The following is a 16438-nucleotide window of genomic DNA, read 5'->3' as shown; positions in this document are numbered from 1 at the left end:
TCCAAGTTATTATAATGCTGCAATTAAAAACTGCGGTATACACAATATGAATAAAACCTATCAGTATGAAATAGTGAGCTAAGTCAACTGTAAAACCAAAAGGCTACAAATTATCACCTAACTTTTGACTGAGCAATTTGAAAGCGGGGAAATTGACTCTAATCCCTACAAACTTTATATAAATACAAAACCACCTATTTCTCTACTGTTTGATACCCTGAAAAAATTATGCAATTCTATAAAAGACAATTATACCATTCAGTTTCTACATACATGACCTGCACATGGCTGTGGCTCAGCATATAAGTTATATTTTTTAATACAAATGTCTTCCCTATAAGAGAGAGGAATCATGAGGATGATTATGATGATGATGATTATTATTATGTCATATAGTATTGATACATCACAAAACAAAAATAAGAACAAATCAAATAATTTTCAGCTGAGAGTACATGCTGGAAGAAGCTGTGACAGAATAGCAAGACTTAGCAGCTTTTAAGGGCTAAACATGGGCTAAACATGCACATCAGAACCCTATTAGCCCTTATAACTTAAAATAAGTGAGCTCTTCCTGCTAAATGATACCATATAAATAGCAAGGCTTGTAAACTGAAGACACTTGCTGTATAAGATCCTTCAGAAGAGCTAAGGCAATGCCTTGATTTATAGAAATAAACACCAACCATCAGGATGCCTTTATAACCACACTAACTTCCCCTTATTTTATACATGTGTTAAGGTATCCCATTTCAAAGTGGAAAGCCAACGGATGTATACAGGGCAAATATTGGAATATAAAAATTAATATCCATGATATCGTTGTACCAGATATTCTATTGGATTAAGAAATTATCCCTCTTGTTGGAAAAGCTGCTAATTAAGAATAAGAAAAAATACCAGAAATTGAGAATAATTTATCAATATTTAAGCATTATGAAAAATTATTTTTAAATAAGTCATGAAATAAAATTATTTAACAAGTTCAAAAGCAGCATGGTAATACATCTGATAAATTGGAGCAGCCCCCTGACTTTAATAATGAGTTCTGGAAGTTGATCAACTGCCAAAACAAAACTGGGGAATGAAATCTCTATGTTTCAAAATAGATTAGATAGATAAACTTCCCTCACAAAGACAACAGATTAAAAGAAAATGAGGAATGAATGTGAAACTCCATAATGAAAGAGCAGGATGTGCAATGACTTCTAATTAGTTAAAAGTTAATAAGCAAGATTTATAAGCAGCATAGTAACAAATGATAAATATGCTTCTTCAAGTATGATAAAGACATTTTGCAGTAGTCGTCTTCCAGTTTGAACACCACTGAACGTTTACATGCTGAGCTAATTGAGCCATTATTCAAGTCTTCTGAAAAGATTTTGCTATTGTGTTACAGTGTTAACTACATCTATAGATGATCTGCCTCTTGTTTACAGGATCAGAGAATCAAAATCAAAGTAAGTTGGTTGGAAGTGGAGGTCATCTAGTCAAGCCTCCTACTCAGAGCAGGTGAGACACCACCACCAATGGGTCAGGTCAGCTGTGGCTGTGTCCCACCAAGGCTCAAGCCCCTAACGGAGGTGGCTCCAGCACCATCTGGGCAGCCTGTGTCAGTGCTGCACCACCTCCCAGTGAGGAAGCTTCTCCAGATGTCCATCTGGGACGTCCCATGCTTCAATTTGTGGCCATCGCTGTCTCACCTGCCACTGCTGAGAAGAGTTTGGCTCTGTCATCTCTGTAACTGCCCTTCAAGTAGTTGTGGACTGTTCCTAGACACCTCCTTGGCTGCCTCTTGGTGGGAGTCAACAAAGCCAGCTCTCAGCCTCAGCTCACGTGCCCCAGCCACCTTTAGAGCTTTGTGCTGGACCCCCATTCCCTTCTTCACAACTCTTGAATTTGGGGGTGAGTGGCCACCAAACTGAGCAGGGTTTTACAGGTGTAGCCTCACCAGTGCCAGTAGGTGAGATATAATAACTTCCCTCGATCAGTGGAATTTTTTTTTGCCTTTTTTTCTGTTCAGTTTCTCTACTGGTTTAAAACACTTCTGTAGTTGTACTGGATTAGTGCAGAAGAAGAGAGTGACCAATGTAGATTTGTGTTCCTTTGGTCTGTGATTCAACTGCAAGCCTTTTTCTCTTCTCAGGAGCACCTCAGATATACATCTCCCAAAAATGTATAAAGAAAGTTGAAATAGGTGGCAAGGTTACTGTAGCACAAAGGGATCAAGGAACTTGAAAAAGATCTTTATGCCTCATAGATGATGATCCCAGAAATATCAAAGAGGTCATAGTCTTAGCATTGAGCCTTGCAGGGGAGACCTTCAGCACATTTGAAATGGCAGAGCTGAGCTGGACACAAGGCAAGTGGTCTTTCTGGTGAGATCGCATTGTTTTGGAAGGGCACAAAAAATGTGGTTACTTATACCAGCAAGGCCCTGAGAGATGTGCTCATAGAGGTCATAGAGGAAAAGGAAAGAGTGTGACAAACTGAGAGCCCAAAAGGCAAAAATCATGTCCGAGAGAAGATAGGCTCGATGTAGACCTGGTCCTGGGGCCAGTTAACCATGCTTTGATCTCAGTAGAATTTGGTTATAGATAGGAAAAAATAAATTCCCTAACAAGCCTGAAACCTGAGAACCAGAAAGTCAGAAAGAAGTGCTGGAGACTGTGGAAAAGTTGACAAAATCTCTGGAGACAGCACAGTAAATCAGACTGTGAGCTGAGACCCAGTTAATATAGATGCCATTCAGAACAGTCCAGTTTCTCCCAACAAGGAATGTGTATTCTTCATGGTGATGGCAGGAGTTTGTAGGGAGTCTTGACTGATTTGTCTGGAAAAGCCAAACCAGATGACATGCACTGGACAAAGGAGTGTCAAGTGACTTTGACTAGCTAAAAAATCTTCTGGCTATTGATCCCCACAGTGAGTCAAGAAGTTTCTCCAAGCTGAGTTCATGTCCTAGCATTCAGGGGAGCAGATATCCCCCTCATCTCAAAGGGTAAACTCCCAAAGGCAGGAGTCAGTCTGCCTCTCCCTTGCATGGCTAGACACTCTTCAACATTTAAAAAAAGCCCCCAAAAAACCCAAAATCAAACACAATATATAAACTATCACCAGAAAGTTCCAAATATTACCAGAATAACTGATCTTTCTTTTTTAACTTATTATCTTTTTCAGACTTCGAATATAGTGTGGCATTTTCCAGCATCACTCAGGACCTTTACACCTCAAAGAAGAACAAAAGCTTCCATTTTTTTCAATGCTCTTCTTTTTTTCTTTCATTTAAACAAAGTCAGAAACAAATGAAGCTGTAGGAGCCCTCTGGTTCAGTTAGAGTGATCCCCTGTACACCAATGGTCCCCAATGCTGGTTTTCTTGTTTTTCTCATCTCTGACAGGAAATGCATAGTCTAATTATGCTTTTAAATGAACTTAATGTTATATGTAATAACTCTTAAGTGGGACATCATACTGCGCTTATAATCCAAGAACAGACAAGGTAGCCTCTATATGGAATCCTTTGTACAAAGGAAATCTACCAACAGGTAAATAATGCATACATTTAATCTTTTTGTAATTTTCCTTCATTTCTGAACTGATGATACTTCATTAGATAGTAAGCTAGAAAGAGTGATGCCTAAGGAAACACCAAAGAAGAATCAGAACATCAGTGAAAAGTAGCTTAGTAAAAACATCCTCTTCTTATGAAGCAATAGAGACAACTAGAGATATTTAGATAATGAAGACTGAGGAAGTACTTACTGTCTTGAAAACTTGTGACTTAAGAATAATGATGAGATATGCATTACCCATATTACATACTGCCTCTCTTCACATTCAGGTGAACAGTTAGTAAAGTTAGGCTTTAATTTCTTGTTCTGTGCAATCTGTATTTTCTGTTTACTTTACCAAGCAAATCCCTGTTTACTTGTCAGGTCATCATTACAGCATACGAATTTTCCGTATAGTCTTACAAAAAATCCACCCAAATTCTGTAATAGCTTTTAAAGAAACCACCCAAGTAATCCTGGCAGAATCTGCATACTGAACATTGCTGAAGTAAATTTGTATTTCCGTAGGACAACTACTCTTTCACAAGCTGCTTCCTCTACATAGATTTTTCTACGCCTTTACACCCTCCTCAGGTAAAATTCTCACTGACTTCACTGGGAGCTTCTCAGAAGAAATGAATATTTCATAATGCTGTGAATCCCAAACCAGAGTGGATTTCTTATTCACAATTTCCTCAATCAAAAATTGACACTGAATTTGATGAAAAATTGAGTAGCACAAGTATTTCAACACAAGATAGGAAGTCCTATTCATTTTCAGAGACAAAGTAGCCATACTTAACTTTTTTTTTAAACTATCAATGAAGAATTGCATTTTCAGCTGATGGAAATCCTGTTGAGGTCAAAGGAAATGTCCTAATTTACTCCATGCGAGAAGGATGCTGCTATTTTGCTAAAGGTAGAGTTTGCCACTGCATATACAACCTTGAAAACTATCAGTGCTCTTTCCAAGATGGGAGACATTAACTTTTCATGCAGTAAATCAGATTGATGCATTTTGAAAATGAAACATTTCAAAGTCACTTTTTTGAATTCTCCTAGTGACAATTTAAAATTTTAATAAATCAATAAATGTGCCCTATAAAGATCAACATAAAATGGACCTTTCATCTTCATTAGTTCTTTACACCTGTGCAAAGTCAGTGCTAACTAACAATCAGAATAACAGGATTTTTTACAGCCTCTTTCTCTAGCATAAAGGGCTGCAGCGGGTGCTAAGAAAAAAACCCTAGGCCTGAGAAGTCTGATGCTAATAATTCAAATGATCTACAGGCTCCATTGATTTCAATGACCTTAGCCAATTTAGACTAGCTAGGAATCTAACACCTTCTGATTAATTTACTGTCATGATGAGCTGCTCTTAAAGGAAAGAACAATAGATCTGCATTACCTGCTCCATGTATTTACCAGAGCCATAGGGAAAGGCATCAGAGGGGGTTGGGACAGCTCCTTAGAGTCCAAACATTACAGGAATGGCCAACAAAAATGCTAATTAAAGAATAGATTGGCCAAGCTGCTTTACAAACTGACTCAGTGTCCATGACCTGAAAGCTTTAGAAAGCAAAAGTTAGCTCTAGAGTTTAAAGAGCAGGTTACCTGTTGTTTCTGTGGGTCAGCAGTGCTGTGGGAAAGCGCAGCACCTGGAACATGCCCGTCACCAGGAGGTCTCCCTGCGCCGGTGCCAGGGGAAACGTGGGACGTGGCCAGCAGCTGAGCACTGATGGGACCGTAGCCATTGGAAGGCCGGTGAGCATTGCTTGAGGCAGCGGCTGCTTCATCTTCATCACCAGAGTCCGTAATCAGGATAAACTCAGCCTTAAAAAGGTCATTCTCCTGCATTTCTCCTTCGCTCGAGTTACACCCTGGGGACCGGAAAGCCGTTCGGGTGCTGTCTGGACCGACGGTGGACACACAGTCTTGTCTGGCCCCACTCTTTAAGACCAGCTCATCAATGACTGCATGAGACTGCAAAAGATACAAGGAAGATCCCAATTAGCTGCATTTTATCTGTGTTCCCCAAAATGCAAAGTAATTTTGGCTTGCAGCAGTGGCTGGCACTGCGCTACCAAAAGTGCAGAGGCTGAATGAAGAATTTGGGCATGAGCACCTAGCAGAAGCCAACCAGCTCCCCAGGGAGCCTGCTGCTTCCAGCCCCCCAGCCGACGATGCGGGGGCTGCCTTCCCAGCAACTCGCAGAGCAACGGGGGACTCTGAGCACAACGATGGCCCGAGCCCGGGGCTGGCGCGGGAACTGAAAAGCAGGGTGCAGTCAAGCCGAATGAGCTGTCAGACCAGACTACGCCAGACACGATGGGAAGGCGTCCTGACCGCGGGATCCACGGGAGCAGACAATGCTCCTCAGAGGAGTCTGACAGACGAATCTGGGACAAAACCTATACATATTAATGAAGAAACAAAGGCCTTTAAGCCAGGGCATTCTCTGAAGAGACCAGACAAAGAATCTGAGGTCAGAGAGCTTTACTGTATGTTCAAGCTTCTCAGCACAGACCACAATTGTTCTTCATATTTTCTGCCATTTCCACTTCCAGTATGTAACTCCTTAAGCATGCTTTGGATGAGAGCAGGAGTAGTGCAAGCTGGGCATATGACACACACATCACCAAATCATTCAATATTGAAACCGCTATGGTAAATGATATTTCTCTTGAAGGAGGAATCAGGTAAAAAGAATAGAAATATTGTGTACTGCAAGAGAAAGCCTGTAGATGGGGCTCATATTTGAATCCTGCTTGAGGAATACAATAATTACAAATTTCCACTTCACTTACAGCTCCACAAGTCCCTAGAACACAGTTCTTTTTAAAAAAATATTGGACCATAAAGGGGGATACCACCAGTATGACTTTGGAGGTGTTATTTTCATTATCTGATGTTGGTTGTTTTTTTTAAATATAGTTCAGGTTCTAGACCTTTTAGAAAAGGGAGCAATCAGTGTTATGAAGGCCTCAGTACTGCATCACCTGCCAGGATAGTTTTCTGTGCCTACAGAGAAACACAGGGAGACAGATGTCAGGAAGACCTGATTCTGCTTTACCCAGGGCGTGCGTTACAGTAAAACCAATACTGAGTGGCTGGAAATGCAATTATCCTGAGGATAATATTCCAGTGCGTATCTCTTCACACACATCTGTTCTCTGCCCAGACCTAACCCTTTTTAGACAGATAGGACACTGAAAATGCTAAAGCAGGTTCAGGTCAGAGGGCTGTGAAATCCTGTGAAAAGTTTATTACGTGGAAGAGTACCCAGAACTGCAGCCACAGCAATGTCCCAGGGAAGGAGCTGTTACACAAGAGCAGAATCACCGTAAGCATGAATATTAACCTAAGGGTTGCATTTGCCTTTCAAGCAGCATGGAATAAAATAAGAGGCCGTTAAGTGTTGTGAGGCAGGAAAGGAATAACAAATACTGTGGGCTGGCTAAAGGAAGGAGAACCAGGAATGTTGTGCTGCTGGCTTCACCGTCACAGGACATGGCGACAAGCTTTGAAAAACAAAAAGCAAGCTTTCACTTTGATGTGTTACTGCGTAGCTATGAAAGGGACTGGCACCTTTGCTGGAAGCCACAGCACTGGCATTTGCTGAAACCGGTGACCAACATCCAGTGACCAACTCTTGCTCAATTCCTGTGTGGTAACACTCCTCTCACACCACCCTTGCTCCCATGAAGATCAGGAAGGAATCTCCCCTCATCTGCCAAGAATATAGCCTTGCATGCCTGACAGAGGACAGTATCAAGATGGGCAAGGGTTTCCTTCCAATAGAAACTCCGTCAAAGGCAAAACAAGCCATTGAGCAGATAACAGCCTTCTCTTGCGCAATGATTCTGCATCTCTGGTAGACTTGGTAATTAAAACCAAGCCCAAGCCAAGAAACAGTTCAAGGGAAAGAGCTTCAGTTCAGTGATGCTCAGGATAAAATTTTCTGTATCTTTTGAAAGAGTGGAAAAATTAGTGCAAACAAAAATCTACCTTATTTATAATTTCTTGATTGCTCAGATCCTTTGGTTCCTCTGGAATTGTCACAAGGAACTTAGAGACATCCACAACCTCAAAATGAGTTGGAAGTCGTCCAATGGATGGTACGAATGTGAAGGTCAGTGGTTTGGTTCCAGATTCTTGAGAAGTGACCTACAAAATACACAGTTAGTTCAACTATATTATCCAAATAAAGATTATTTTTGTCAGAGTTGAAATAACATTAATTAATTAATCTATCTAACTTACAAACCTATTATTAACTATACCGGTCATTGTTTTTATCGGGTCACTGTATATTAAGGTCTTCTTTAACAGACAATACTGCCTTGATTATACCCATCAACATCCCCTATATTCTAGTGGTGTGGCACAGGAGACAGGAAAAAATTTGTTCAATAATGTTATTCTTTCCATTTTCCACACCAGAATCAGAAAACCATACTCAATTCATTTCAAGTCTGTTTTTATCTCTGTTTAACTCCACTTTAGTAGAACAACAATGTAATTATACCTCTGTATCTGGACATATTATAGCCCCTAGAGTATCCGTTTAACAACTTAAAACAAATTGGAAAAACCTTTGCTCCGCAAAAAGAAAGCAAAACAAGTTTACATTTTCTAAGGCAAATGCAGCTAGTTCTGAACATCTGGGATGAATTCTGATTCAAGGAAAGAATCTTCTCCCCTTTTCTTTGGGCCATTCAGCCACATACACCAACTAATTGTCTGTCTGCCTGCTCATTTCTCCCTCCCCACCTTGCATTCTCGTTAGGATTGTGTACGTAGGACCTGAATGCACTGAAGAGAAGAGAGACTAAGAGAAGCCAATTTCACCTAAACGTTCAATTTTATCACAGTGGTCTCCCATCACTTCTATCTCCTTCACAGGAAATGCTGGACAAGAAAAACAAGTCCACACCATGATAAAACTCTCAGTTGCTTTGCCACATATCAGGGAGAGGAACTGCAAAGGCCTTGGCAAGATAAATAGGGGGAACCACATCTCAAACCACTGAACCTGACAAGCTGACTTTCCCACTACTAGTTGATGTAAAAAATCCTCCTTTCTGATTCAAAACTATAGAATGTGTAGATTTTCCCTTGTTTTATCATCTGATTTAAAGCTTACGGCACTTAACTGCGTTTTCAATGAACTCTAACATGCAGAGCCTTGAACTGTATTGAATCATACAGAAAAACAGGACTATTGCTTTGCCTCTTTTTTTTGTCTTGCTTGTTTAAAGTGAAACAAATTGGAGAGCTATGGCTCTCATTATGCTTCTTTGTAATTTGCATCCATAAGTAAATAGCAATTACAGAACAGAGTGGAATTATGGAATACATTCACATGACTCGATCTTCTCACGGCTGGAACATTAAAAATGATAGACACAGATTTCCAGTTTTGAAAAAAAATCTAAGCAAATAATATTAGTTACTTCCACTGACAGCTGTCTCCTCCAGGGCTTGGGCAAAACAGAGTCAGGTTATTTATACAAACACTGCCAGCTGCTCTTTTCTCTACAATTTAGGAGAACTCTGCTGTCAGACACACCCAGAATAAATTTACATGTGTCCGCCCCTAATTCTGAAAGAATAAGGGTTTTTAATGTTTCAAGGTGAAAAATCTGAATAAAAGGCAGCCATCTCAGTTCTGAAATTGGGCCTTCACATTCACAAAGTCACACGAGCAGGTTACGTTACACCGCGGGCTTGCTACCCAGTTAGAGGTGCGCATTGCAATGGTGCAGGGACAAGGCGGTCTCCTACTTTCCCCACCCTCCGCTTCCCACAAGAGGCCAAGCACCTGAGGACACAACGCGTGGCCTGAATCAGGGGCAAAAGAGTGACCGCTAAATGCTCCACCACGCCAGGCGCTCTGGATGTTATTTTATGTGAGGGAGGAACAACATAGCTCTGTCCTCCTCTCAACGGCCAAGGTACCGGAGTCTGATCATTGCTTTTCACAAAGCAGCAACACCGTTTTTAAATATTAACAGCCACCACATTACACGCTTAGCCCTTGCTCCCGAGACAAGCCAGCAGAGTAAGAGCGGTGCTCAAGAGCGTACCCACTAGCCGGCAGCCGCCGGTCCCGACGATGCAGCCAGGGACGCAGCCTCCAGCCGGGCACCTGCGGCACCCAAAGGTGCTCCTCAAGAAGCAGGATCACCTGCACCCAGGCAGGAGCACCCATCGGATGGGCATTAGTGATTTCTGTACTGCTGACGCGACCCGTTACAGTCTTACGCAGCACGTAGGTCTCCGCTGAAGTCACCTGGAGATGGCCTTTGCTTTCCTGCAGATCTGTAGCTGTGTTTTCATCTTCTGCCTCTAATTAGGAAATGCAGCTGGTGACTCTGGCTACCTCGGTCGTCTTTACTAACATTTTCCCCCTCTACCTCACCCTCTTGTCATGCTCTGACACTTGACAGCAGCTGTTCTTATCAGTGGGTATTCTTGTGTCAGAGCACAAAATATTCCTTATGAAAGAAAAAGGAAGGGAGAGAAAAAATGTGCAAATAGCAAGCCCACACACAATCAGATTTATAGAAAATTCCAATCAAATGTGGTAGCGTTGCTAAACTCCCAGTACTTTATCTGCATCTTTGTAACAAGGAAATACAAACAAAAAGCCAAGTTATGAGGCTCCAGACCATTGCCTAGTAATGGGGAGATCTTGCTAGCACCTAATTCTGTACTGTGTCTTACCCTGCACTTCCAAATTTATTGCTTTGGTGAAAAAATTAAAGACTACATGAAGAAGACCTTGCTGTGTTTGGCCTAAACACATTGTGAAATAACCATCAAAATTGCTTGCAAGGTAAAACTAAGATTGAAAAACACATATAAAGATGTGCAAGCTAGAGTATTTTTTCAGGTGGAAGATGCCATTAAAGCATGGCATTCTTTATATTCCCCTAGTTTATTTTATTTTTTCCTAGAGCTGAGAAAGTATAAACCAGCAAATAGAATGACTGCATTTCAGAAAGTTTTAAGTTGCCAGATACTGGGTGAGGCAGTGTGCAGGAATGCTCTCCTCTTAGATTCACTCATAGCAAGTGGGAAACAGGAACTTCTAGCAGGTAAAACTGGTCATGCAATCTAGGCTGCACCACAGAAACCTAGACAATGAGCAAATATCACAAGACTGGTCAGAAAATGCAAACATTTCTGCTGGTGAAAACAAAAGAGAAAAAATTCTTGCTTAAAAACATCTTGTAACTGGTTGTTTTTAATTACGGATTTTAAAAAAATAAGTAAATATACTTTGACATTTTAAAATTTAAATTGGACAATGTGAAGCAGAAGGAACCTTTACATAGTTTTCTTTTTTTTTTTAAGGTAGAGAAAGGATTTTTGCACCTTTTTTCATATACTCATCTCATTTACTATATCTCACTGGCTGATGTTTCTATTCTTGAAGAACTGAAAGAAATGAACAGGTTGGACTTTCAGCATTTAATTACATCTATTAATAGCCACTCTGACATGTAGAGGTAAATAATAGAGAAATAACCTTAAAATTCAAATATATATGAATATATGTATGAAACTTACTTTCTTGCAGATTATCATATTTTCTCCACAACCAGTAGTAACAGCAGAAGGTATTCAATGCCATACATTCCCTGCTGCTGTAATTTGCTTGAATCAATAGAGTTACGGTTGCAGAAAAATACCATATGGATGTCTATTCAAGTTAATGTTAATGAATTCTGGTTTATATTATATAATCAACTTTATGCACAATGAAATAATTGATTGTTTTTAATTGTATCCTTTCATGTTACTTAGCTCTTTGAAGAATATAAATTATAAAATTTAATATAAATAACCTTTGAATATCCATTGGGGGTTATAGACTGCTGCATAATATATTGCAGAATAGCTTCAAAAGGAGAAACTTATTCTAGATGACTTCCATGACTTCCTATGTCATCAATTTACAAACAGGTTTGTTGCATAATTAATACCATCAATTTACAGCTGCCTCAGGGATAGTAACTTAAATTATATTAATTATTGTTTTCATTACCACAGCTTCTACAGTCCTTAATAGTAGAGCACATTTTTATTGTCTTGGTTACCTTATGAAGACAAATGAACACTTCCATTTAATCTCTCTCATTCTCTATATGCATTCAGCATACTGCCTATTTTGTGATTTAAATTGAGGTCCCATTGTCAGTGATTGCTTCCCAGGATTTCCTTCTGGAATACAGATTGCTAAAGTGAAATTGAATATGCTGGTTCACATTACCATTTCTTCCACCGATTTGCTAATGTAAGTAAGTCATTTTGCTAATAAAATGACACCCTGAGAAAACCTCACTCTTAAATATCAAGTACTTCCTTTTGAGGCTGTTTATTTATTTGTTTAAAGGACCAAAAAGGAAATATATACATAAATAATAGCAAAATAACAAGCGTGTGCATCATGACATAAAACCATGTTGACTGAAGTGCTGTTTTGGTCAGAGCATGAATTCACATGCCCACAATTCCTGTGTGATAAATATAGCTCTAACACACAGAGAGAGTACAGCTAGCGCTGCTCGCCCAGCCAGGGAGAGGGGCCATCTGAAAACACGCACCGGGTTGTGTAACCTCTCTTTAAACTGCTTTTCTGTGTTCAGACTAAAGTCAAACCACAAAGAGACATTGTCTCCTCCTCAAGACAGAGAAAAGGCTAGTCTGCTACAGGTGAAATTATCAGTTAGTGAGATGTAAGAATCTTCAGCATATCTTCATGTCCTGACTTATTATAGCTATCACAGTAACCTAATATGGATTAGCTGATTATTGTGTAATGTGAGCTCTGGCTTATCTAAAACCTTTTACAAACGGCGGCAGATGATCAACTGAAGACCGACTTTATATCTGTGAAACTTCTGGGGAAAAAGCTAAATCCACTCCAAAAGTCCAGGATGAAATTACAGCCCAGCTGAAGTGTGTGCCAAAATTCCCACCAACAGCTGTGGTCCAGGAACTTCCCCAAGCCCTGTGATGTGCCCATTGCATCACCTTCAGCAAATCATTTTTGCTTCTTTCAATACAGCAGCACACACTAAAACACACACACAGACAAATATCTTTTGAAAATTAATGTGTGTAAAGCACTAGAAAGAGCAAATGAATAATAGTATAAATTTGTAATCTATTATTCAAAATGCAAGAGCTCATTCAGCTGAAGTGTTTCTTTTCAACAATAATTTTAATTAGCTCTTCAGGCCAGCAGACTTTATACAACTGTAATTGCTCTTTCATACTGGTCTATGCATATGCAGCTAAGCATAGTGAAAACTAAGTAAAGATAACCTTTAATTTCCTCTTTTGAAAAGGGGGAGTAAAGTACCTTGCCTGTTATATTTAATTGATTTAATTAAATGCAGTTTGACTAGATGGTCATAAAACATTAGACCCAATGGTGACCTGGGTCTCTAAAACATATTTTAGGATCACTGACACCCTTTAAGCTCTTATTTGGTCCAGTCTCCTAAACCTCGTAAGAAGCAAGATCTTCCAAGCTGAAAACACCTCTATTGTAACGACCCAAGCTGCTGTAGTCCATCACCCATGCACAAACCTGCAGCCAGGCAATCCCACACCCAGACTGCCTCCAGCTACTCCCTCAGCAGGTAATCGCCATTTCCTTCTGCCTGTCCTGCTTTCATTTTACTGTGTGGATCAATCAGAAATGACCCAGAAATACTGATGCTGATTTTGCACAGGTTTTGTTTGTAGTATGGCCAGGCTTGCCATCTGGCCTTGCATAGAAGGCAGTCAAGGACTGGCAAAAGTAGACTGAAAAAGTTTGAAGGCTGATTGCAAAAGAAAATTAAAAAAAAAAACAACAAAACTGGTGCTGTCTAGCATGCACATGGACCGCTTGTCAAATACGTTAGTGGTCAGAAGACTCCCTTCAGACCAAGTCCAGTGCCTGTAGCTACATAGAATATCTGCACCTAAACTTAGGTCCTTACAAGGTCATAGGATTTACGAGTTTGTACGTAGAGTATCCATACTAGTGTATACGCAGAGACATTCACACACACTGATATACATAATATATGCTTATGCAATGTCATGATACTTCTGCCCAACAAAAAGGCTGCAGACTGCTTAGTCACATTAATATAACAGCAGTGAGACACAAAAGATCCCAGTTTTCCGGTCCTTTTTTGAACAACTCCATCTCAATTATTCAGTGAGAAATTGAAATTTAACCTGAATTTATTCTTTTTCCTGTAAATGTTTCTTGCAATTTCAGCCCTGCAAGAGAGTCCGAGAATGCTGCTGTCATACACACAGCAGTCTTGGAGCACAGACTCATTAATGTGAATGACATAATTCCCCTCATTTTCTTTTCCCAAAAGCCGCACCTATCAGTAAGCAGGTGTAATTTTCAAATCAAGCACTGGGAATGGAAATAAATCCCTTGTTACATCTGTCAGAGCTGAGAGATCAGTCTTGTGGGATGATGCTAGCAAGGGACTTCAATTTTACAGTAGCACCCATCAGCCATTTGCCCTTTGGTTTCTCGAGATGTCTGAGTGGCTGAGGGCCGGAGGGATTTCAGCCAGACTGGCTGCCTCCCCATGGAGCTGAGGCTCACGTGTGGTGAGGTTTCACCACCACACCAGCGAGCACTGCCAGTCCTGCCCTCGCCACCGCGGGAGGATCAAACCCACGTGGCGCTGCCACCACAGATGAGCACCTCAGCCGTTCTCCTTTCAAAGATGCATTGCAAAGCAAGTTTGGTAGCACACCAGCGGTATTGTTGCAAGCAATACATTTTGGGGGCAGATGGTGCCCAGTGTCACATCTGTGTCTACACATATCCCTGCATGTGTCTTCTAACGGACCGTTATTTTTGTACAGTGAACCAACTATTGAGTGACTCCAGAAAAAGGATATATATGTGCTAATAAAACTATGTCATGTTATCAGGAAACCATAGCTTGAAGGCTGTTGGAGAAAACCAGCCAATTTTAACAGATGCCTCCAAAAGTACAAGCACAAGATAATAGCAGAGGCCTTGAAAATGTAAGTGTAGGATAGAGGCCCTAGGGCTACAAGCACAAATCACCTGTTATTAGTCACTACAGGAACGCAACCTTGTGTGCTGGTATTAAGGAGAACAGAGGAAGCAAAGAACCAGTATCCAGCATATATAAAACATATCAAACACCATAGAATTTGGATATAATAGAATTTGTTGGTCAATGAAGAAAGAACAAGTAAGTGAACTGTTAGCAAACATAGAAATATAACTTCAAGTGGGCTAAAAGTGCAGGGGAAGTAAGCCACGTCATCAACATCATACACCTCCCTGCAAAGAACTGGAGATGCTGGCAGCTTCCATAACAATGCATAGAAAAAAAGAAGTGGTAGAAATGAGAAAGTTTGTCTAGGTCAGTTTTAACCATATAATTTTTGAGAATGAGCTGTAATAATTGCACCATTTGGACTTTAAGTGTGAGTATCACTGTAGCTGGACTAGTAATCATCATATGAGCCCCATGTACACATGAATTTGTGTGTATTTATTTGTGTGAACAGTACAATGAGGAGGTGCTAAGAGAAAACAGTAGATTGAAGAGAGGGCAAGTATGAGAGGTAGTGCATAGAAGTCTTTTCTAAACTGATAAACTCAGGAGATGAGTGGTTCAGCTGAATACACAAGAAATTCAGAATACCAAGAGTCGGCCCCAATCTGCTGAAGGCCACCAGGACATGCTGGCATCAGCAGTGAACAAGTTGAACCCCATCCAAGAAGGCCACAGCTGCTATACATGGACAAAGGCTGCGAGATTATACAAACAAACAAACAAAGAAACAAGAGGCCCCTAACGTAGCTTTCTGACCACTCACCTAGAAGCCACAGGCATAGCAGTAGAACCTTCTGCTTCTGCACAAAGGGTTGTCCTGCCAGCTGTGGCTCCAGCTGGGTAGCTATGAGTTAGTGCAGGAGTGTACGAGAGACCTGAATGAGTAACTAAATGCACTGTGTGAATAGTTATCCGCTGTTAATGACAACAGCCTCATTCTATTAATGATAATAGCTTGGCTAATAAAAAATGTTGTGATAAATACTGGGTTTGATGAGTGCCTGCTCCAACTTGACTCCCTGTCAGGGAAAAAGGAACTAACAACATTATAACTCTGTGATTAGAATGCTAATACTTCAATTAGATTAACTACAAATTTTTGCATCTCCCTGTGTGTTTCTCTAGCTCGCATAAGTTCCACAAGATGTCTGGTCTTTCACCACACCCTGGAGGCTTGGTAGTGATTTGGACACAGCAGAAGAGATTGAGCATTTCCCACTTGTGAAACTTTTCTGCTCACGTTTGAAGAACTGCCTTCCTGCTTTGTTTACACACAGCTGAAGGAGGACTGGTACAGCCTCACTTTAGCAGCTGAGTTATGCTTTGAACAGCTTGACGTCAACAGTTGTATGTGAAATCCCTCACGGACTCTGACGAAGATGTGCTGGATGTCAGAGCTGTCAATGCTTCACTGCGAACCTGCTGTTACCAAGAGCGCTTTAGCAGTATTTCAGCGTATGCAACAGCACTGGCAATCTCTCTGTTTGCCCAGGTCTATCCAAAACACTTCAACACAGAGCGCGAACACCCCTATCATCCAAGTCTGACAGCAAGAAATGAATAACCATGGCCCTTTATACCACGGTCACCTGGTATTGTAGCACTTTAAAAATATTCTCCTCAAACCTGAAGGACCGCAGGTTCAGGCTCAAATTCATTCTCACTTCCAGCACTTTCAGCAAAGAAAACCAGTTTTTTTCCAGTTTCGAACACCAGGAGGTCTCTCCCCACCCAGAGACTTCAGCTCCCT

The 16438-nt window shown here is 40.7% G+C and overlaps 1 protein-coding gene across 7 annotated transcripts in view; it reads right to left on the bottom strand.

The window, feature by feature from the left end:
• LOC115351109 (muscular LMNA interacting protein) overlaps positions 1-16438 on the bottom strand; it is a 114744-nt gene that overhangs the window by 61473 nt on the left and 36833 nt on the right. For all 7 annotated transcript variants that reach the window (XM_030037496.1, XM_030037497.1, XM_030037499.1 and 4 more), the window contains exons 2-3: positions 7565-7723; positions 5171-5539 (exon numbers count right to left, since the gene is read on the bottom strand). In XM_030037496.1, the coding sequence (XP_029893356.1) occupies positions 5171-5539; positions 7565-7723 (528 nt within the window). The remainder of the gene's footprint in view (positions 1-5170; positions 5540-7564; positions 7724-16438) is intronic.

The sequence above is a fragment of the Aquila chrysaetos genome, chromosome 15 (assembly GCF_900496995.4).
Source record: "Aquila chrysaetos chrysaetos chromosome 15, bAquChr1.4, whole genome shotgun sequence".
NCBI classification, from domain to species: domain Eukaryota; kingdom Metazoa; phylum Chordata; class Aves; order Accipitriformes; family Accipitridae; genus Aquila; species Aquila chrysaetos.
Note: the sequence above shows the minus strand (reverse complement) of the source record. Positions and strands in the feature narration are given on the sequence as shown.